This window comes from Macrotis lagotis, chromosome 1, assembly GCF_037893015.1.
Source record: "Macrotis lagotis isolate mMagLag1 chromosome 1, bilby.v1.9.chrom.fasta, whole genome shotgun sequence".
In the NCBI taxonomy this organism is placed as follows: Eukaryota; Metazoa; Chordata; class Mammalia; order Peramelemorphia; family Peramelidae; genus Macrotis; species Macrotis lagotis.
The window spans coordinates 187,895,983-187,919,779 of record NC_133658.1 but is presented as its reverse complement, the minus strand read 5'-3'; the positions used below and the strand labels follow the sequence as shown (position 1 = coordinate 187,919,779).

Below are 23,797 nucleotides of genomic sequence, written 5' to 3'. Positions count from 1 at the left end.
GGAGGCCGAGTCCGAGCTGGCCTTTGGAAAAAGCTCGGGAATTGGATGCATTTTATTTAGAATGAAATCTCCATCCTCTACGGATTACTCCCTCAGGCTCCTGGAAGGCTCTCTAGTTCGGCCTCTTCACTTTGCACCGGGAGAAACTGAGGCTCAGTGGGGTTAGGTGACTTGTCCTCAGGCAGAAAGTAGCAGAGGTGGAATTTGGACTCAAGTTTTCCTTCACTCCAAACCCCCTCGTTTATCCCTCAATGAATTATAGCCTATAGCAAAGTTAGTAATGTTTTATATTTTTAATTTTATGATATGAGTTGAATATTTTATATTGGTCGCTTTTAAGAACAAAAAGACTAAATGAAACCGATATTCATATATGGTTTTTACCTAATGAAAAGAAAAAAGACGCCCCTCCTCTTTATATGTTGGGTTTACTATAGTTGGGGACTAAGAGTTTATTAGTTACAGCATGCACCTTATTCCCCAGCATAAAGAAAGAATATCCATATAAAACATTATAGATACACACAGTTTAAAAAAACCTTATCTTTCATTTTTTTCACTACCTTAATTTCCTTTTTTTGTTGTTTTTTCAAGGCAGTGGGGTTAAGTGACTTGCCCAAGGTCACACAGCTAGGTAATTATTATTAGTGTCTGAGGCTGTATTTGAACTCAGGTGCTCCTGATTCCAGGACCAGTGCTCTATCCACTGAGCAACTTAGCCACCCCTCATTACTTTGAATTCCTATCTAACCTTCATTATTTTCCTTATTAGGCCAGGAAAATTTTTTTTTTTAAAAAAGCATTTTAGCAAAATAAACTATACCAACCAATGTGACAAGAAGAATATTAACACTTTTTGAAAAGGAAATGCCATTTCCCTTCCAAAGGAGTAGGTCATATAGGGTGAAAGTCGGTTTAAAGTAACCATCTCCCCTAAAATGATTGCAAATTCAGTTTTTCCAAAACTACTCTAAGGGACTCTCAAATTCTCCTTGTTCAGTTATGCTGTTCCAGTAGGAATGCTGTAGTATGAGTTTTTTATTTAACACCAATTATTTTGCAAATACAAATGGTTCTTATTTTAAAAATGAATTCTGCTTATCAGCAAGTCTTTTCTTGGTCCAATGCCCAGTCCTGAAACATGTTTGGTATTTAATATAAGATGATGTTAAATTAAAAAAAAATTTTTTTTATCATGTTGTACTATTCTTTCTGGGAAAAGAAATCTCATCTTATCACAGTTCTGATAAAAATACTAGAATAGGAATTTGGCTTTGACTTCTAACTATTTTGCTGTCAAAGGTCACAGAATTTTAGCACCATTGAAGCTGCTAAACAATGATTATGTTTCATCGACCTATTTTTCAGACTAGAGAGAGACAGCAGCAAGAGGAATGATATTAAGTCCTGAAAGAGACAGCAATGGGTACTTACAACTTGGGTGCTTTCTGGAATTTTCAGCTTGATGGGCTAATATGACAGAAGGTTTTTAAAAAACAACTAAGATGTTTTTGTTTCATTGAGAACCTTGAAATTTCTCTTTGCTTCAGGATAAATAGTGACTCTGCCACAACATATGAGTCAACAGATTCTGGCCTAAAGCTAGGGTGTTGGACTCTGAGTCACGATGATCTGGGTTTGAATTCTCCTTCAAATACTTATGAACTGTGTGACTGTGTGAGTTCTTCCTTCTTTAAAATGTAGAAACTAGGGGAAGCTAGATCGCACATTGGATAGAGTACCTCCCTGGAGTCAGGAGTTTCTGAGTTCAAATCTGGCCCCAGACACTTAATAATTACCTAGCTGTGTGGCCTTGGGCAAGCCACTTAACCCCATTTGCCTTGCAAAAACCTAATATATGTATATATATATATATATATATATATATATATATATATATATATATGAATGCTGGATCTGATTTTAGGAAGATTGCATGTAAAAATCTTTTCACCCTATCTGGCATTCTTGGTATCTGATGTTAACTCTCATGTAAAAATCTTTTCACCCTATCTGGCATTCTTCTTGGTATCTGATGTTAACTCCCAGAACTGGTAGAGGGCTATGATTAAGATCAATATTGTAAACAAGTGTTTATAGCTCAAAGTCTTGGTGTGAGCACAAAAGTGACACTAAGTTTAATTGAGCTGGTAATTATTCTGAAATTTGCATAGTATTGATTTTCAGAGAGATTAAAAACCTCTTACTGACATTCTATTTTTCAATTCTTGATGTTTTATTGTCAAATAAACCTCAAATGGGTTCATAAATTTGAATAAATAATGTATTTCTTGACAAAAAATAATTAAATATGATAATATATGTAAGGCGTTTTTTGTTTGTTGTTTTTTTCAAGGCAGTAGGGTTAAGTGACTTGCCCAAGGTCACACAGTTAGTAGATATCAAATGTCTGAGGCCGGATAATTAAAGTTTCCTAACTCTATGACTGTGCTTTATCCTGTATGTAAGGTGTTTTGTGAAACTTAAATCACTGTATAAATCACTGAATCAGCAAGTAGCCTCATCATCATCAATATTGTTATCCTCTAATAACATGGATTTCTCAGGTTGATACCTTCTTAAAAGGAAATATGTTTGCTTCCAAGCTAAATGTATTAAAGTAATAATTTAGATTAAAATGGGGCAGCTAGGTGTGACAATGATTAGAGAACTGGGTCTGAAGTCAGAAAGACTCATTTTCATGGGTGCAAATGTGGCCTAAAACATTTACTATCTGTGTGACCTTGGGCAAGTCACTTAGCTTTATTTGTCTCAGTTTCCTCATCTATAAAATTAGCTATAGAAGGAAATGACAAGTCACTCCTATGTCTTTGCCCAGAAAACCTTATATGGGATCATGAAGGATTAGATATGACTGAACAACAATAATTACACTAAAACAGTGATCAGGAAAATATTAAATGAAATAAAACTAACTGTAGAAAGAGCTTTGGCTCTGGAGTCAAAGATTCTAGGCCCTAAACCTATTGTTGATGCTAATTTTTTGTATGATTCTGGGCAAATCACTTAACCTTCCTCAGTTTTTTAACCTGATTAGTAAAATTTGGGAGTTAGATGACCTTTCAGGGCCCTTGCAAGTTCTACAGCCATAGTTCTATGATCCTTGCCAACCAATTAGTTATAGAATGTTGGAATTGGAAGAAACTATTAAGATCATTTAGTCCAACCCTTACATTTTATAAATGAAACTGAAGCCCTCCACACCAGTGTGTTTTCCCACTATCTCCAACTGCCTACTTAAGTTTCTCAGCCTTATCTATAAATAGAAGTAAGAGGAGCTATAAGTCCTTTCCAGCTTTAGAATTCAAATGATTACCTGGAATGAAAAGTATTTTTAGCAATCATTCTTTGGTGGTTGTACAGAGCATTGTATCTTTCAGGTGAGATTTATTTCCAGACATTTAGGAAGATAACTTGGAGATTTCAAGTAGTTCAGAGCAGGAACCCACTTTAATGAGATCAGATATATCAAATACAGTAAACCCTTTGTTCTTTATTAGGTACCTACATAGTTTGCTTCAAAATTAAAGTGTTAACTTTAAATCCATAATGCTTTCTAATCCTTGGTTTCCTTTAAAAACCACTGATCTTCTTATATTTAATGACATTCCAGACCAGTGCTACAGTCTGCAGGACCTGGATTTGCATTCCCAGCAGAGTTTTGACACTGGCAGAAATGTCAGTTCTTTCCCACTGATTAAATCCCTGAGGTAGTGAGACTTTTAGAAAACTGGTGAAGAATACTTGGAGAATTATTTGAAGTTGGTCAAATTTGTGTGGCCAGAGGCATTGTTAATGAGTTCCATTTCATGTTAAAATGGTTATTACTAACAATATTCCATGGTTCCAGAGTAACCTTGCTTATTATAAACACATCATTGCAACCATTTATATAGTGTTTTAAGGTTTGCAAATCCCTTTGCAAATAATATCCCATTAACCTCCCAGCTACCTTGCTAGATAGGTGATTATTATCACCATTTTATAGTGTCTGATGTTTGGATTTTCCTCCTCTCCATCATTATCATTAGAAATCAGTAATGTTTTCCTGGCATTGTATTTGATGTTCTGTTTACCATTCAAAGCCTTTTATAGTCCCCTCCTACTTTTCCAGTCTTTTTACATCCTCCATCATGTACTCTTAGATCCAGTGACACTGATATTTTGGATGTTCCCTGAAGAAGACACTCCATCTCTGGCCTCGTTATTTTCTCTGTCTGTCCCTCATACTTGGAATGCTCTTCCTTTTCATCCTTGCTCCATCCCTTAATTTCACAACCTTCTCTCTCTGAATCATTTCCTATATATCTTGTGAATGGCTTACTTTGTATATATCTATTTGCATGTTTTCTCCTTCATTAGATTGTAAGTTTCTTGAGGTTAGGAACTGTTTTTTGCTTCTTTTTTGCATTTTCAGTACTTAGCATACTGCCTGGCACATCATAGATACTTAATAAACTTATATATTGATAGATTTGAATCCAATCCAAAAAGCATTAAGTGTCTACTGTTGAGATGAAGACAAAACAACAACAAAAAAAAAAGCTAAGGAAAGACTCAAACAAGATTATAAAGATTATCTAAGCGGTGAAGAAGGGAGCACATTCTAGCAATCAGGGACAGCATGTGGAAAGTCTGTGGTAGAACTGGATGGCTGAGTTCATGGAACAGCAGGTAGACTGTTTTGAGCAGAAAGTAGAATGTGTCAAGGGGAATACTGTGAAAGAAGCCTCGAAAGGCAAAATTGGAACTAAATGAAGGATTTAATAAAGGATTTGTGTTTTAAAATGAAGGATTTATGTGTTAAACTGAAGCATTTGTATTTTATCCAAGAGAATAAAAAAACTATGTAAGGTTGTTGAGCAGGAGAATGACTTGATTGGAATTGTGTTTTAGAAACATTACTTTTGAAACTGGTCATCTTAACTCATTCTGTTCTATCTTCATGAAAAGGGGAGAGGTGAAACTCTTAATCACTACTCTCCAAGGATACTTGTCACATGCAAGGACGCCCAGAAAAAAAGAGATGATGGTGGGTGAGCATCAAAATTTTCCCAATTGTATTTGTGTAGTGCTAGTTTAGCAGTTAAAGTATAAATGTTCTGGGAGGTTGACACCTGACTCAAAAGAGGAGACAGTGGTCATAGAGAGGAGAATGTTAGTACGTGAAGGTAGTTATAATTGTGTTGGAGACAAGCTCCATGATTGGCTATCCTGGGTAGAGTGGGATGCAGCCCATCTTCTCATGGTTGCTCATCCTTCCCCACTTTGAAATAATTGGTCTAGATTAGATATGATGAGGTCCTGAACTAGGGTGAAAGTCATGTAAGTAAATGAAAAAGGAAGAATGAAAGATATATTGTGAAAAATAGAATTTGTCTTAGAAACTGAATATGGAGATAGAAGAGTCCAGGATGACTCTGAAGCTGCAAGTTGAATGAATGGAAGGATTGTAGTCCCCCCAATCAAAATAGTGAACTTTGGAAGAAGGATGGGTTTGTGGGGGGAAAATATGTTTTAAAACCAGCAGTACTGTTCAGCAACATTTTTAGGTCAAGAGACCTTTGAAGGCAGTAAAAATGAGATCTTAGGCAAATCTTTTCTCTGTAGTTTAAAGAAAAGTGATGTGATCTTGTATCATTCTCTTTTATTTTGTACTTCAGTTAAGGCCAATTTCTAATTGCTTGCCTTTCTTTCAAGTTTAATTAATGGTTTCTATTTGTGGTGAAACAATGTGTTTTTAAACAAATAGCTATGCCAATAACTTGCACAATTTTGTGAGAAAAATTAACTCTTTTAGGCTTGAATATAAGGAGCCTTTTTTCCTCCATGACTTTGATAAGTTTTGTTTTGTTTATGACAGGGAAGGCTATGGAAGGCCAGAAAGCCACATCAGATCACTGCTCAGAAGACAGCAGCAATATTCTGGACCTATCCCCAAACTATGACATAGCACAGCAGCTACAAGTGAAGGCCGGACATGAGGCCAGTAGTGAGACTTCTGGTTCTATGGACATTCTTGCTTCATTTTCACTGGATTCAGGTAAGAAGAAGACATTGAAAAAAGCAAACCAGAATACAAAGTATGTGGATACATGATGGTTTTTTCCTTTCCAATCATCAATAGCTTACCTTAGAAAATTGTTTAAACAAAATTGAAAGGACAAATTTCAAAGGGAAATCTCTGTTTAGAATTTGAAGTATCATTGAATCAATTAATCAAGAGACATCAAAGATGACTCAGGACAAAGATATAACCTTTAGAAAAAATACTGATCCTCAATAACAGTATGATACCTTCTGAAATCTATGTAGAGGATTTAAAATGTTGAGAATACTTGAGTCAACAAATAGGGAATAGAGTTTTTTAAAACTTTAGGAAGAAATAATTGAGCTGCTTCTCTGATCTATATAATGCAGATTTAAAAAAAGACTCTAATGTCCCCCTTGGAAAACTAACTCCTTGGAATTTAAGTAACACCTTTGCTTAATACAGTTAAGCCTCATATTAGAATTTAAGATAGGATTGTTTATACATCGATAGGAATAAGAAAGGCTAACACTGTCCTTGGAGAACTAGGTAAAATTATGAAGTACACAAAGTTTGAATTCATTCTTCTCCTACCCCTACTATCCTAGCTTGAATTCTACCCTTTATCCCTTAATTTGCTTTTTGCTTCCCCTCACCTTCCAAAGGTTTCTGATTTTTTTTGTGTGTGGTTTTCAGTGTAAAAAACTACTCATCATTCTGTGTGTGTTTGTGTGTGCATGTGGTGGAAGTGAGAATGGGGAGTTCTTCTTCATGAATATGTGAATGCTTTTCCTTTATCCTCTATTGAACTTCTTTATTTTCCCCCCCTAAATCTTCACCTATCCAGATCCTATTTATTCTTCAAGACCCAACTCCAAAGCATGCTTCTTCCATGTATTCTCAATCAGCCTATTGGCTGGAATATTACCTTGCTTATAAATTCTGTTAGAATTCTATAAATTCTGTTAGAATTCTTATAGTTTTTATAGTATTATAGTTACTACTCATAAGTAGTATTATTGTATACCTGTCTTATATTTCCTCTGCTGGATCAATTTTAAATGCTTGAAGAACAGGAACTGTGTTATTGCAGAGGTCTTTGCATATAATAGATAATCAGAGTATATTTTGAATATACTTTACTTAAGCATTATGGTAATTGTCACTGAATATATGTTAGGATTTTCAAAATAATTAATGAGGAAAAAAGCATGCTATTTTGATATTGTTCAGTTGTTTTGCAGTTACACCTGACTCCTTGTGACACCATTTGGGGGTTTTCTTGATGAAGATACTGAAATGGTTTTCCATTTCCTTCTGTAACTCATTTTACAGAGAATAAAACTAAGGTAAATAGGGTTAAGTGATTTGCCCATGATCTCACATTTAGTGAATGTTTGAGGCCAGACTTGAACTCATTAAGATGAGTCTTCCTGACTATAGGCCATCCTCTGTACCATCTAGCTGCCCCTCAAGATTTCCCACAGTCACCAATGGAGTAAAACAAGGATGTGTCCTTGCTCCCATACTTTTTAGAATGATTCTTTCAGCCATGTTATTAAATGCCTTTAATGAAGATGAACTTGGCCTCAAAGTCAGCTGCTACCCTGATGGCAAAATTCTTTAACTTGAAAAGGCTACAAGCCAAGACCAAAGTGGAGGGAGCATTGGTGCATGATCTTCTGTTTGCAGATGATTGTGCCTCAATGCAACCTCTGAACCTGAGATACAACAGAAAATGGGTCAATTCTCTTCTGCTTCTACTAATTTTGTTCTGACAATTAATACTAAGAAAACACAGGTGTTCCATCAGCCAACACCACACCATCCATGTGGAAATATCAATTACAGCAAATGGAGAAAATTTGAGTATGTGGACAAGTTCACTCACCTTGGCACCAGGGAGGTACACACTTGACAATGAAACTGACACTTGCTTTGGGAGACTTCAAAAAAAAAAGTATGGGAGAGAAGAGGTATTTGACTACCAAATTGAAGGTCTATAGAGCCCTTGTGCTGACCTCACTGTTATATGCCTGTGAAATCTGTACAGTACCAGCACCATGTCAGGAAACTGAAACACTTCCATTTAAATTGTCTTAGGAAGATTCTGAAGATCACCTGAGACACTGAGATCTTTTCTCAAGCCAAACTGCCTGGCATTCCAACATTATTACAATTGACTGTACACGTTAGAATGCCAGATGTGTGTTTGCCAAAAAAAACTACTTTATAGCAAATTCACATGGAGCAAGTACTCACAAGGGGGTCAAAAGAAACCATACCTAGACACCTTGAAGATCTCATTGAAGAACTTTAGAATTGATTGTACATCATGGGAGACACTGGCACAGGACCACCCAGCATGGCGTGCCTTCATCAGTGAGGGTACTGCACTCTATGAGGAAGGCAGAATTGAAGCAGATCAAAGGAAACATGACATCCTTAAGTTTAGAGAACCCACCTCAGGTGTTCATATGGACTATTTGTGCCCAACCAATGGTAGAACATTCCAAGCTCATATAGATCTGAACAGCCACAGGACACACTGTAATTTGTCTCAAACATAGTGATCTCATTTTGGTCTTTTTCGATAATGAAAGAAAAGAACCAACCAAGCAACCAATAGCTATGTTTTATACTTTTATACTAAAATAAAACTGCTATATGAAAAAAAGGGATGACCTATATTGTTCACAATAGATTTAGATATAATTCCTGTGAAAAATGTTTTGAGTTTTTTTATTTGTTTCCACTGTATTTTTATACCACTATTTTCCAAGACCTGGCCTATTTATATTTCATGATATGAAGATGATGTGAAAAGGTCACTTAGTCCAAAAATGCATATATGAAGAAACTAGTGATGATAGAAATTAAGTGAATTGTCTAAGTCCCAGAAATAGCAAGGAGAAGCTCTGGGATTCGTGTCCAGGTCTTCTGACTCTAAGCTTTCTACTACATCCTGCTTCCTTTCCTCCTGTAGAGGTGATCTTTATTTTTTTGAAGATTTTACCGAGAGCACAAGCTGTGGAAGGACCTACAAGCCAGAAATCATGGGACTGGTAACAGACTTTCCCCCTTGGCTGAAGACTAACCTCCCTGGAAAAAAATCATCAGGTTGACAACTAGCTGATTGATTTTTCCAATCCTAACCTTTCAGGAAGTTTGTTCATTAAAGTCATACTCCCTTTAAAAAAAACTAAACAGGAAATAGGCACAATCTGGAATGAGTTTTACTAAAGTTGCAGTTTACAAAAGGAATTTTATCTCTGGTGTAAAAAAAAAATTACTGGAAGTACCTTTGATATATCCTAAAAGAATTATTTATTTTTATTCCAAAGCTCATTCTTTTGTGTCACAGGAAGTACCTGTTGCTACAGAGAGAAAATGGTTTACATATGTAATTGATTTTAAAAGAATTGTCACTTCCAGTCTAGCCCTTACCAGGAAACAAGTTTTCAAGTGATTGTTTTAAACACGGGGCTGTGCTAATTTATAAGGTGCCAACTTGTTTCCGCTGCCTATAATTTCAAGTTTATAAAACTATCCTTTATATTCTTAGATCTTTAATCCTAAATAACTTAGTTGATCCTAATTGTTTTTTTAATTTAACTTCTCTAATCTTTACCCAAATCTTAGTTATAATAGTTCATATTTTATAAGTTCTCCAATATGTCTTTAATAAAAAATCCCTATTTGTTTCTCTAAACCGAGTCCATATATCTAAGGAGCCTTTTATAAATATTAAATTTACCTACTGTCTTCATACTGATGCCCTAAGTGCCTCTCTATTAAACATATATGAGCTAATTTCGTGTCTTCTTTCTTTCTTTCTCTTTCTTTCTTTCTTTCTTTCTTTCTTTTTCTTTCTTCCTCCCTCCCTCCCTCTCTTCCTTTCTTTGTCTTTCCCTCCCTTTCTTTCTTTCTTTCTTTCTTTTCTATTGGAAGGGGATTAAAGGGAAAGATGTAGGCATTCAAGATCTTAGCATTTTAGGAAGTTACTTTTTGTGATGGGAGACCAGCATGGCTTAATGGAGAGTAGTTGTCCTTGAAAGAAAGAACTAAGACCTGATTTCAAGTTCTCCTTAAATACAAATTGACTGTGTGATTCTAGGTAAGTAATTTAACTTCTTAGCACTTTAGGCAACTCTTCAAATTGGGAAGGTACTGACTTGCATTTATAGAGGAAATTATCTATCCCTAGCATTCTATAAGAGATATTTGAAAACTGGCTGACATCTTGGATTAATTTAAAAGATCAAAGATTCTTTCTCAGCCCTGAAAGTGATTTGAATTGATTGTTCAGGAAAGTGGACTTAAGTCTTTCCAAAGTGTTCTTAGAAAGACACAAACTGTAATCAAGTGAGAAGAGGTTCAAAGTTACAAAGGAATTTTGAACTCCAAATCTCAGAATGTTAATCAGTTTTAAAACCTATATTATACTCCTTTTAGAGAATTGAAGGATAGGACATGAAATTATTTAGGGTAAATTATGATTTAGGATACCTATGTCATTTTTTTCTTAATTATTTCCCACTTTTCATTTCTGAGCAATTTGGTAAATTAGTTTGTTAGCTACATTTATTGGGTCTTCAGTAAATTCATACCAGTGTTTTGCTGCTATAGAAAGCATTTAATTGATTTTGTTTTGGACAAGATTACAGGATAGTTGTTTTTTTTTTAAGAAACCAATGTTTATTTTCCATCCGCAGTTTTCCAACACTATTAGAGCAGCTGGGTAAAACTTAGGACCACTCTGTGGTAGTTCCTACCCATTCAGTGGCCTGAGAAGTAGGAGCTGCAGACCAGTCCTCAGTAGCCGGCTGAGCACTCCAATCTTCAGTAGGGAACTGCTGAATGGGCACAGATGGCACCTGGACGCCCTCAGACCAATCAGCCACCTCTGGCTGAGCAGCAGTGAATTCTGGGGCAGGTGCAGTCCATTCACCCTGAAATTCCTCCTTTGTCACTGCCTTCTCAGCTGCAGCCTGCTCTTCCTTTTCAATCTCCTCTGGATCTCTGTAGAAGTAAAGATCAGGCATGACCTCCCATGGGTGCTCATGGGAGATTGTACCATGCATCCGCAGGACTTCTCGGGCCAGCATCCACCACATCAGACCCACTGAGTGAGCTCCCTTGTTGTTACATGGAATGGCAATGTCCACATAGCGAAGTGAGGAGTCTGTGTTGCACAGTGCAATGGTTGGAAGGTTAACATATGATGCTTCAGTCAAAGGCTGATGATCTGCACGAGGATCAGTGACCACCAAGAGGCGAGGCTCCCTGAAAGCTGCCTGGATCTGGTTAGTGAAGGTGCCCGGGGTGAAGCGTCCAGCAATAGGTGTGGCGCCAGTGGCAGCAGCAAATTTCAGAACAGCTCTCTGGCCAGTGTTCCTGGATGAGATGACACTAACATCAGCTGGATTTTCAATAGCAATAATGGCACGAGCTGCCAGCAGAAGCTTTTCCCAAGTTCTCTTCAAATTAATGATATAGATGCCGTCACTCTTCCTTTTGTAGATATACTGTTCCATCTGGAAGTCCAAATTGGTGCCACCCAAATGGGTGACCGCAGCAAGGAATTTGAGGACATCCTCCTCCTTCATCTGCAAGACATCCAGGGCTCCGGACATTGTGAAAATTTCCCTTGAAAGTTACGACGGAAACCGTGAACAACGCCATATGGACCCCTCTTCTGGGCAGCGCGGAAAGCCAGGATAGTTTTTAAGACATAAACTAAAGAGCATTTATTTACATAGAGGTATTTTGGCTGGTAAAAACATCTCAGCAAACAGGTTACACCAGGGTATCCAAAAGTCCTCAAACTTATCAGTAAGTTAGGGGGATGTCTACCCCCATCATGTAAAGATTTCCCCTTGTGAAATAGACAAATAAGAACAATTTGTTCCAACAGCCATGAAGTCAGCTGAAGCTGATGGTATGGAGTGCTTACAGCTTGGTCAAACATCTGCTGCCTACTGGGCAATCACCAGTCATTTTGACTTTTGTATTGGCACTGAACTTAGATATCTCAGGAAGGATGAGCCTGATGACATTGTTCAATTCTGCCTCACTTCAGTTCAATTCATGAACAAAATCAAGGCACAATTACACAGAAACTAACATAAAAAGTTAGTCTCCAATAAAATGCTAAGTCAAATGTAATTAGGGAATATTTTAAAATAATATGCAAAAGAAAATAAAATGTTCATATTCCTTTGACACAGAAAATCCATTGCTCAGCATTTAAAAGTCCCCATGTGCAGTAAAATATTTATAGCAACACTTCTTATAGTAACAAAGAATTGAAGTACATATTCATTGACTGGGCAATTGCTGAACAATGGCTAACTCTCTATTATTGAGAGTTGTTTTTTTAATTGATGCATTTTGTATCCCACAACAAAGTACAACAAAGTAAAAGCAAATTCTCATCAGTTATTGTCTGATTGAATTTCACAGTGCTTAGCTCACAATTGGGAAGTTAGTGATTAGGGTATTGGACTTGGAATCAGGAAGATCTGAGTTCAAATCGATCTCTGACTAGCTATGTGACCCTGAGCAAATCACTTAACTGTCTTAGTTCCTCATCTGTAAAATAAGCTGGAGAAGGAAATGGCAAACCACTTCAACATCTTTGCCAAAAAAACCTGAAATGGGGCTTTGGACACAATGAAAATGACTAAACAACAAAACAGCCAAAAAGCCATCAAATGCCCCGAGAAGAGAGAATTAGGTTTTTATTAGCAGTCTTTTGGAACCAAGACTTGTATTACATTAATCTAAACTCTAATGTTTGCTGATGATATTTTCTTTTAAATTACTGTGAAAACTATGTATTTATGCTTATCTAACTGCCTTTTTCTCACTGAATTGGTTCATACAATCATTCCCAGATTTCTCTGAATTCTTCATATTTGTTATTTCTGATTTTGCTAGAACATTCTATTGTATTCATAACTCAGAATTTGTTCAGTTATTCCTAAATCAGTAAAAACACCTTGTTTTCAGGTTCTTTATTATCACAAAAGTGCCACTACTAATATTTTGACAAACTTGCAGAATTTAAAATTAGAAAAGACTTCAGTGGCATTCTAATTCTACCCATATATAAAAGGACTATCCACTGTAAAGTGTTCCTGTCATCTTTATCTATGACTCACTATGACTCTCTCTAGTCTAATCTACTTGTGGACAGCTCTTAAGTTTTGTCCAACATTCTGGTCAAAATGGCCTCTTTGACATGTGCTACTTACTGCTTCTTGTTCTGACCTCTAGGAACAGAACAAGCCTAACACCTTTTCCATATGACAGTCCTTCATGTCCTTCAAGATTGCCATCATGAAACCCCAAGTCTTTTTTCTTTCTTTTCTTTTCTTTTCTGTACTTTCTGTTGTTTATCAATGTTTTTCTTAAACAATGTGCTTAGAACTGAACACAGTAGTCCAGAGGAGCTCTGATGAAGGAAGAATCCAGTGGTTTGATCATCTCACAATTTCTGAAGGCTCAATTCCTCCTAATGCAGCACAAGATCCCATTGGCTTTTATGACATATATGTCATTTGATAAACATATTGAACTTCTAGTCAATTAAAAACTCCTATAGCTCTTTGGGGACAATTGCTGTCTAACCCTATCACTTTTGTCTTATATATGTGAAGTTGATCTTTTTCTTTTTTTCTTTTTTGGTAACTAAGTGTAAGATTTTATGTGTATCCCCTTTGGATTTCATCTTATTAGATTTAGTTCAATGTTCTAGCCCAGAGATCAGCAAAACTAAGATTTTCATTTGGCCTTCATTGTTTTTGTACAGCCTACAAGTTAAGAATGATTTCTACATTTTAAGTAATGTTTTAGTATATTTAAGAACTGTAAAAACTGTTTTTGAGGTGGGAGGGAGTGGAGAGGATGGTACAAAATCAGATAGTGGGCAAGATTTGACCCTTAGGCTGTAGTTTACCAACCCTTGCTCTAACCTGAGAAGTTCCTTTTTTGATTTTATTTCTTCTATCCACTATATTTTATATTCTTCATGGGTTTGAGTCAACTGCAGATTTCATGAACATGCCATCTATATCTTTGTCCAAGTCATTTCTAAAAATGTTAAACAGCATGATGCCAAGGCTACTCTACAGGAGACCATGCATTAAATTGATGTTTAATTATTAATCAATACACTTTTGAGTTTGTCACTCAGCCAGTTCTGATTCCCTCTTTCTTACTGTTTAATCTGTATTTCTATGCTTTTCCCCAAGAATATTTTGAGACACTCCATAGCATGTAGCAGATTCTTAATAACCATTTGTTGACTATTGACTCCTTCATCAAAAAATTTCAAAAATCCACAGAATTTTCTTCAACCATTAGTTTGATAACCCTGTCATAAAAGGAAATAAAATTTGGCTAGTATGATCTATTCCTTCTTTTAAAATGTCAATGTACTTTTATTTTAAGATACGTCACCACACCAAATTCATTTCTATTTTGCCATTGTACAAGTACTTAAAGCTGAGGGGCAATCTTTAGGAACATATTTGAAAAAATAAAAATAAATATAAAACAAATTTTCATATAGTTTCCATAGCAATATAGATAAGTATGATCCTATGTCTCCCGTATTGCTGCATTTGGGTCAAACCTATTCTTGATATTTAATTCTTTTTTAAAAATTTATTTAGTATTTTATTTTTCCTCAGATACATGTAAAAACACTTTTAAACATTTGTTTTTAAAACTTTGAGTTCCAAATTCTTTCTCTTCCTTCTCTACCCTTTCTTCTTCCCACTGAGAAGGCAAGCAATTTGATATAGATTATACATGTAAAACATTGCTGTATTAGTCATGTTGTGAAAGAAAACATAAACCAAAAACCAATGAAAAAATATAAAGTAAAAATAAAAGTTTGCTTCCATCTTTATTCAGATACCATCAGTTCTTGTTCTGAGGTTGGATAGCATTTTACATCATAAATCCTTCAGAGTTATCTTGAATCATTGTACTGCTGAGAATATCTAAGTCATTCATAGTGGATCATCTTATAATATTGCTGTACTTTGTATATAGTACATTTCACTTTGCATCAGCTCATCTAAGTCTTTCCAACTCTATTCTTTATTTGTTTTTTGTTTTTTGGTGTTTTTCAAGGCAATGGGTTTAAGTGATTTGCTCAAGATCACACAACTAGGCAATTATTAAGTGTCTTCTGAGGCCGAATTTGAATTCAGGTCCTCCTGACTCCAGGGACAGTGCTCTATCTACAGCAGCACCCAACTGCCCCTCCAACCCTATTCTTAAAACACATTCTGAAAACTCTAGCAGGAATTAAGTTAATGGTCTCCCAGAATGTTATAATTCATGCTAAACTTACAATTAATGGTTCCTAATTGTATCTATACATTAATATTATCGTATATCTATACTTTAGTACAAGCTAAAATGCAAGTTGTTCAGTAATATTCCATCCCGTTCTGTCCAGCACAAGACAATGACAAAGTGTTGATATCCTGATCTTTTACTTATGTCTAAAAACCTTGATTCTTAATTTGTTGCAGACATTGCTATGCTGATCCAGACATCACATAGTAGATAGTGGATCTCTGGAATCCATTGAAAACAGAAGCAGCAGCAACAGTAAAATAAACCATATTTTCAAACAGCATCCAACTTCCCATATGCTTTTTGGTTAAATCACAGCCTTTAACAATTTGATTCAGGCCATTACATATTGATCCTCACATGCTAGAAGAGTAATACTTCTCATCTGATTTGGACCTCTTTTGTAAAATGTGCATGATCAAACAGAATCCGTATTTTTGCATAGTCTATCATTTGCATAGTCCATAAAGATTTAGTCATTTTCATCATCAGAACTTATTTCTCTAATTCATTTTTTGGCTATTGATGTTAACTGTAAAAGTGAAAACTGATGCAACAGAATATCTGCCTGATTCAACTATGACTCTCACTCCAAAGTTGAAAGGAAAATATTTGTCCAGTGCTGGATTGATTAGTTTTAGGATCTCTTGAAACTTAACCTTAATATCCTCAGAGCCAGGAAAATCACCACCAATATCAAACAAATAACCTGTTGAAAACAAACTCTACTCCCATGTCAAAGACACATCAGGTATCCAAAACCTCTTGGACCAAGGTTTCTGAATAAGTACAACCACTTTTCACATACATCAGTATTAGTTTCTTTGTCCACTCAAGGAATAGCCTCATAGTTTTGAGATTGACACCAAATTTAATACATGTGACAGACATTTTTGGAATCATCAGTGGCAATCCTTAAAATCAGTTTTGCCTTTGGATGAGGTCTAAAAACTCTAATTAAGTCTACTTCACTCTCAAAAGTCACCATTTGTACTCTGTTATTGGCAGCTTACTTAATTTGTGGCACTTGCTTGCATGGATTTGCATGGATTATACTTTCTGGAGCCACCCGAGGACTCTGAACTAATTGTATTTCAAACTTGCCAACACAATCAAATCTTGCTCCTGTAGCAGCAAGTGTCTTTACAATAGCTCTGCTGTCATTACATTTAACAACATGAAAAGGAGTTACTGGAGGAAAACTTTGTATTATCTCACTTGTTTCTTTAGGATGTCATCAAGGTCAGCAACATAGATGGCATTGTTATAATCATCAGAAGAAACTTTCTGGTCCATTATATCCTTGCTTAAAATGTTCATGGTTTCTTGGTGTTCCAAGTATAACAAAAGTACAAAAAAAATGGAAAACTAAGAGATGAAATTTAAAGATAAGCCATTTCTAGGTTTATTAAGTACAAGCCTACAATTATACCTTCACTGCAGCCATTACACTGAAAGTATTTTTACAGAGCATGAATAGAGTAGGAAGACCCCATGGAGATGCTCAAGATGGATGAAATTTATTGACTCACAACACATTTTCCTAAACACTTCCTGTGTTCATCTGCCTTGTGCCCAATTGGAGGAGCCATATAGAGTTGCCAGTCCAAGACAGCATAGAGGTATGCCATGATCTATTCTTCTGTCGTTGCTTTTTTTTTTTTTAGTTTTTTGCAAGGTAAATGGGGTTTAAGTGGCTTGCCAAAGGCCACACAGCTAAGTAAGAAATTAAGTATCTGAGGCCAGATTTGAACTCAGGTACTCCTGAGTGCTCTATCCACTGAACCACCTAGCCACCCCAATCATGATCTATTCTTGATAAAGCCATTTTGACTCTTCCTAATCACTACACTCCTTTCTAGATGTTTGACAACTATCTCTTTAATGAGTTGAAAGGAAAATTCCCAAAATAGTCAACCATGAAAGTAAAGATCTCAGACTTTTACCAGAGCAGCTTATAGTGAAGAATATTTTCTATCTACATTGTGCAGGAAATAAATGTGTAGTATAAGAATTTTGATGATTTTTTTCCATAATTTTTCATAATAAGGTGACCAAAAATTATTACTGTTAATCATCTTTCATTCTTGAAGAAGTCGAATGACATTGTGAAGATAATTCTTGATTTGCACATGAATTAGATTCAAATGAGGGAGCACAAAGTAGTTAGTTTCATCCTCTTCTTCAGAATCATGAAATCAAATAGCAAGACAAAAGTCAAGATGACTGTTCATAATTTTCCCAGAAATTAAAGTCACTGGCCTATAGTCTGTAAATTTCGTTCTCTTCCATTTAAAAAAAAATAGCAACTTTTGCCCTTCTTGCAACTTCTTTTACAGTCTTACAAATATCACTGACACTGGCTCAGTAATCACATTAGTCAATTCTTTTAAGATCTGAGGATGGGGGCAGCTAGGTGGCATAGTGGATAGAATACTGACCCTGGAATCAGGAGTACCCGAGTTCAAATCTGGCCTCAGACACTTAATAATTATCTAATTGTGTGGCTTTGAGCAAGCCACTTAACCCCATTGCCTTGCAAAAACTTTAAAAAAAAAGATCTGAGGATGTAGGAGCAGCTAGATAGCACAATGGATAGAGCACCTGCCCTGGGGTCAGGAGTTCCTGAGTTCAAATTTGATACTTAATCAAATCTGACACTCAGACGCTTAATAATTACTTAGCTGTGTGACCCTGGACAAGTCACTTAAACCCACTGTCTTGCAAAAACAAAAATAAAAAAATCTGAGGATGTGGCTTATCTAGGCCAGGCTTAAAGAGCAGCTTAAAGCTCTCTTACTATATCCTTACTTGTTTTTGCTATCAACTCCGGATTACTTTTGTCATTTCCAGTGCAAAAATTATCCCTGTTAATTTGGTTATTTGCTTCTCAGGTCTGGCTGGATTAGTGATGTACAGTGTAATCATTGCAAGGGCACTACTCTAAGCTTGAGCTATCATTCTAAACTTTCCTCTACATGGAGGAAACAAACTAGCCAGAATTCAGTATATGGGTCACAACTTCATACTATCTTAGCCCTAGCCATCTTGTTTTGTTTTTTCTAGTATTAAAAAATGCAAAAATTATAGTGCAATATTTCTCATATTCATCAAAAGTAGCTTCTTTCCCCAGTCTCATTAGGGTTATCTCTTTCCCAACTTCTTGTGACCCAGAGAAATATAAACTCTCATCTTAGATTAGAGTTCCTTTACTAAATGGACTAAGAAATATTCCTTCCATTACATTGGCTAAAGATTCAAGGGGTGATTATATCATGTCCTTTGAAAACTATGTATTGTTAAACTATTAAGGAAATAGAGAAACATTAAATTACTGTTTTAAACTTAGAGTCACTTTCATGGAAAGAAAATGTAAATAGGAACTTTCTTCTCTCATCAAAATTCTTATACTACACAGTTATTTCCTGCACAATGTAGATAGAAAATATTATTCACTATAAGCTGCTCTGGTAAAAGTCTGAGATCTTTACTTTCATGGTTGACTATTTTGGGAAATACTTTCTAGTGCCCTACTTTGAAAATCATTGAGGGAAAATGAAGGATTTATCTCACCTATAGTCAGGATTGATCCTAGTGCCTTGGTGAACAGTTCACTGAAGTATTCAAAATTAGGAAGTGGCTTAGTCTCAAACTGAGACCTGGGATAGAGTTTAATTTAGAAAGGATAAGGTCACTCACTGCATACTGGGTCACTGACAGTCATCTTGACTTTTGTCTTGCCATTTGATTTCATAATTCTGAAGAAGAGAATGAGACTAACCACTTTGCTCTACCTCATTTGAATCTAATTCATGTGCAAATCAAAAATTATATTCACGATGTCATTTGACTTCTTCAATAATGAAAGATTATTAACAGTAATAATTTTTGATCACCTTGGGTCTTGGGGGCTAGAGGTTATATTTTAGATTGAAAAAATGTTTTATTTATTTCTCAAAAAGCTGGTACAGCTTAATTTTGGCTTAAGCAGTTTTCATCTATGATTTCCTTGAGATATAGCTCTGGAAAAAATATAACTTTAAGAAAGCCTATTGTATTTCAAAAGGAGTTACTTGAGTAGCCTTTAAACCCAAATAAATCTAACTTTCATTAAATATCTAATAATTGAATACTCAATAATAGCCCCCCAGATCAAGCCTCTATGACTCATTGCTAAGGTTTTGATGGCTTACAATGAGAATAAATAGAAATACTTTTCTATTCTGGCCAGAAACTGAGGGTCTTCCCCTCCTATAATGATACTTTTATAATGATCTCATCTTTTGACTCAATTCTTAACCTAGCCTTTAGTCACTGAATGGACATATATATTTGTTTTCTCTCCTTTTGGGTATAAGCTCTTTGAGGGCAGGGTATATTGTTTGCATTTTTTTTATCTGCTCTGTTTAGCACAGTGACTAGTACATAATAAATGTTAAATATCGATTGATAGAAATTTTGAGTAGTAGTTGGCCTTGGTCTGTATTAATTTAGAGTCCAGAAATATGTTCCAAACATTGCATGCTATAATCTTCTAGGATCAAAGGGGCAGCTCAGTCTGAGGTGCTTCAGACTTTTAAACTTAGGGGCCCTAAGCAGTCTGATCTAAGGTTCAGTATGAGTGATCATTTTCCATCTGAATTTTCTAGGCTCTAGATTCCAATTTATTTAAGCAACTAGGTGGCTCAGTGGATAGAACACTGGCCTCGGAGTCAGGAGGATAGGAGTTCAAATCCACCTTCAGACATTTGATACTTACTAACTGAGTGACCTTAGGCCAGTCTGATTGTCTCTCATGCAACACCATTGCCAGTCTTCCTGATTCATATTAGGCCATTGGACCCAGATAACTCTGGAGGAGAGAGTGAGCCTGGTGACTTAGCACAGCAACCCCTCCCTCAAATATCCAATTCATGGCTTGTCCCTGATGTCATGGTCTTCTTCAAGACTACTGCCCTCAGTCTCTGTCTCCTGGCTGACAGGCTCTGCTAGTTCAGAGCAGCAATGCTATAAACTAAGTTCTGGTTCCTAAGCCTATACTTTGGTCATTCATCTTGGTGACTTGTCTCTACCTTCCTGAGGATTTGTTGCTGGAAAATGTGGCCAGCTAAAGGTTTCAGGAGTTTGAGCAAACATGAAAGAATTCACTTAAAAGAATGACTTTGATCCAGAAGAATTTAGGGACAAAAAAATGTCAATTTAGGTGTTACTTTGGCTAGTGGAAGCTAAGGGAAAGAAAGATTAGCAACAGCCATTGCCACCAGGGAATAAGCACTAAGGAAGACTATAAGGGATGAAAATTTATTTAAGGATTACACTCCCCAAGAATGGGCAGGCCCTCTCAAAGGAAGAAGTGCAACTCAACTGAAGAGAGATTAGCTTTTAAAGGGGCAGAAAAATGAGGTAATTTTGGTATAAACTGATGGGGGCAGTAATTTAGAGAGCAGAGATGAGGTAATTAGGGATTATATATAAATGAGGGATGGTAGCTCAAAGACTTAATCCTTTCATTTAGGGCAGGGATCCATTGTTTTGTTGATAGGAGCTTTTCTTGTGACTGGGAACAGGGATTTACCAAGTTCTTGCCATGTTTGTTGACCTCATCTCAATAGCTTGAAAAGTGGGATGGGGTAGTACTCTGTAGGTCAGTGGCTTTGAGCAATGGGGATAGAGCTTAATGTTAAATGTAACATACATGATCATTTCAGAGGAAATGGATTAATTATACAATCTTCCTTTTACTTCAGATTAAAACCAAGATTCTTCTCTGGGGTTAAAGAATCAGAGCTGCCTGGCTACCAGAATTCCTTCCCCGGTCACTTGCTTCTGAGTAGAGTTATCTTGGGATTGAAGAACTCATTGTAGTTTTTCCTTAAATTTCCCTATCACTCCTTGTTCTGGAGTTCTTCATATATCTATGATGGAGAAGTTGTGGGGGGAGGGGCTGGGCTGCCCTACTTCTACCTACTCTAACATAGTTGTTCATTGCCCTCTGGGGGCTTTCAATGAACCTCTACCTCTTTTGGTCTCTAAAGCACTTGTGACTTGTTACGTTATCAACAACTCATGATTTTCACCCCTCTAGTGACATTCCTTTAACCACTCACAGAAAGAAGGCTTTTGTTTACCTTTGAAACCATACTTTTTTCTTGATCTTTTGCTTCTTTTCTTCTACCAGGAATGAGAGGAGTTAGAAATGTCTACTTGTGCCCTAATGTGAATGAGATCTTAAAAAGCTTCCATGCTTCTTTCTCTTCTTTTTTTTTAAAATGACCATTAAAGACATATTTTTCCTTTACTTAAAAAAAAACACACTGAAAGCCCTTTGCAGCAAAACTGTTATTGGTTATATCTGCATAGTTATCTTTATCTAATAGTCTGTTGCTACTAACAGTTTTAAAGTTAATAATTTATAATTATTAGAAAATTTTCTTCTTTTTTAAATTAAAGATTTTATTTATTTTGAGTTTTATAATTTTCCCCCCAATCTTATTCCCTCCCCCAACCCTCCCCCACAGAAAGCAATTTGTCAGTCTTTACATTGTTTCCATGTTGTACATTGATTCAAATTGAGTGTGATGAGAGAGAAATCATATCCTTAAAGAAGAAACAAAAAGTATAAGAGATAACAAGATCAGACTATAAGATATCAGGTTTTTTTTCTAAAGTAAAGGGAATAGTCCTTGAACTTTGTTCAAACTCCACAGTTCTTTATCTGGATACAGATGGTATAGAAAATTTTCTTCTAAAGAGCTTTCTTAATAGAAACAATATTTCTTAAAAAGTAGAATATTTTATTCAGTAATTTTAAATTCATTTCAGCACAATATATTTTGAGCCATTCAGTTATTTCCTGAAAGGTATATGAAAAGAAAAGGGAAAAGAATGTTACAAAGAGTAAGTGAAAGGATGATAAAAATATCATTAGGGACGTAGCAGTTTGATGCTACCATTTGAGGAAGAAGGGAGTAAAAGAACTCTGTTTTAGAGTATATAATAGGCAACTTTAGGAATCTCTTTAACCCAATTACATGTCTCTTTGAACATTACTGTACAATCAAAAATCCAAGCACAAAGTTGAATTTTTATCTTATTTTTGCTGCCCTCTAGTGATTTCATTAAAATAGTTTCTAATACTTTTTATTAAAAAGAAGTGGGAGACTTCCTGCCAAGAAGGTGGAGAGAAGAAATATGATATGTCATATCATATCATATCATGTATGATATGAAACAAACCTCTTAACAGAAATCCAATCAACAAAACCCAGAAAGAAAAGGCAGGAGAAAGAACATCTACCTCAGGATTTGTCGTCTGCAATTATGGGTGTCCAAGCACACAGGGTGGACTCTGCCAGGAGCACTGGACCTGTGAGAGCCTGGGAGCCTGGATTAGCTATGGATTAGCCTGATTAGTGGCAGGGCTGGAGCCTGGGAGCCTGAGGCCCAAGAACCTGACCTGCTTGATCAGCTAGGACTAGAGCCTGGTCAACCACAGGGACTTGGGTCAACTAGGGAGCAGAGGCATTGGTGTTGGTGCTGACCCTCAGGAGCTTGCCAGCAGGGCTAGAAGGAGAGTTCCAGTGCAGGAGAGCTGCAGACATGATCCCTGGGCTCCTCTGGTAAGGAGGAACTCAGAGTCTACACCTTCATTTCAGCAGAAGCCTCTTTCCAGAGCAAACACAATTACAGTCTACCTCTGCCCCAGGCTAAGGTCAAGTAGCAGAATCACCTCAGCTGACAATAGGGATAGTGATCACCTCACCCCAGGGTATAGTCCACCATTGATCAAAGACAAAAGTATTTAGCAGCTTCAATCACTCCCTCCAGGCCAAGGGAGAGGGCCTCAATCAAGGTCACAGACACTCCAGAGAAAGCAACCAGCACCCCTACTGGCCAGCTGGAGATATTACACTCAGTGACCAAAAACTTTAGCACCACCTACTGACCAGATGGAGATATTACACTCAGTGAGTAAAGCCTCTAGGGATCCTAACACCAAACCTCTGTGAACCAGCCCCTCCTCTGTGAAACCCCCCCAACTCAAGATGTTAGGAAATGAAGAAAGGCCAGAGAAAAGGGGGGTCCATAGAAAAATTCTTAGATGGAAAAGATGCTAACTCAGAGAAACCTAGAACCTCTGAGGAGAATATGATCTGGTCTCCAGCACAGAAAAACCTCCTTGAAGAAATAAGAAAGGAGTTTAAAAATCAGTTGGAAAATTTGGGAAAAGAAACCCAAGAGAAGATTAACATCTTGCAAGAAGAAAACAAATTATTGGAAAATACAATTGGACAAATGAAAATAATTCTCTCAGATACTCAATTGGGCAAATGCAAAAAGAAAATAATTCTCTTAAAACCTCAACTG

The 23,797-nt window shown here is 36.3% G+C and overlaps 1 protein-coding gene and 2 pseudogenes across 2 annotated transcripts in view; 1 reads left to right on the top strand and 2 right to left on the bottom strand.

The window, feature by feature from the left end:
• SHLD1 (shieldin complex subunit 1) overlaps positions 1-23,797 on the top strand; it is a 259,466-nt gene that overhangs the window by 113,730 nt on the left and 121,939 nt on the right. For both annotated transcript variants that reach the window (XM_074209505.1, XM_074209504.1), the window contains exon 2: positions 5,885-6,064. In XM_074209505.1, the coding sequence (XP_074065606.1) occupies positions 5,893-6,064 (172 nt within the window). In that variant the 5' untranslated portion in view covers positions 5,885-5,892. The remainder of the gene's footprint in view (positions 1-5,884; positions 6,065-23,797) is intronic.
• LOC141504470 (small ribosomal subunit protein uS2 pseudogene) lies at positions 10,757-11,749 on the bottom strand (annotated as a pseudogene).
• LOC141502935 (ornithine decarboxylase pseudogene) lies at positions 15,502-16,970 on the bottom strand (annotated as a pseudogene).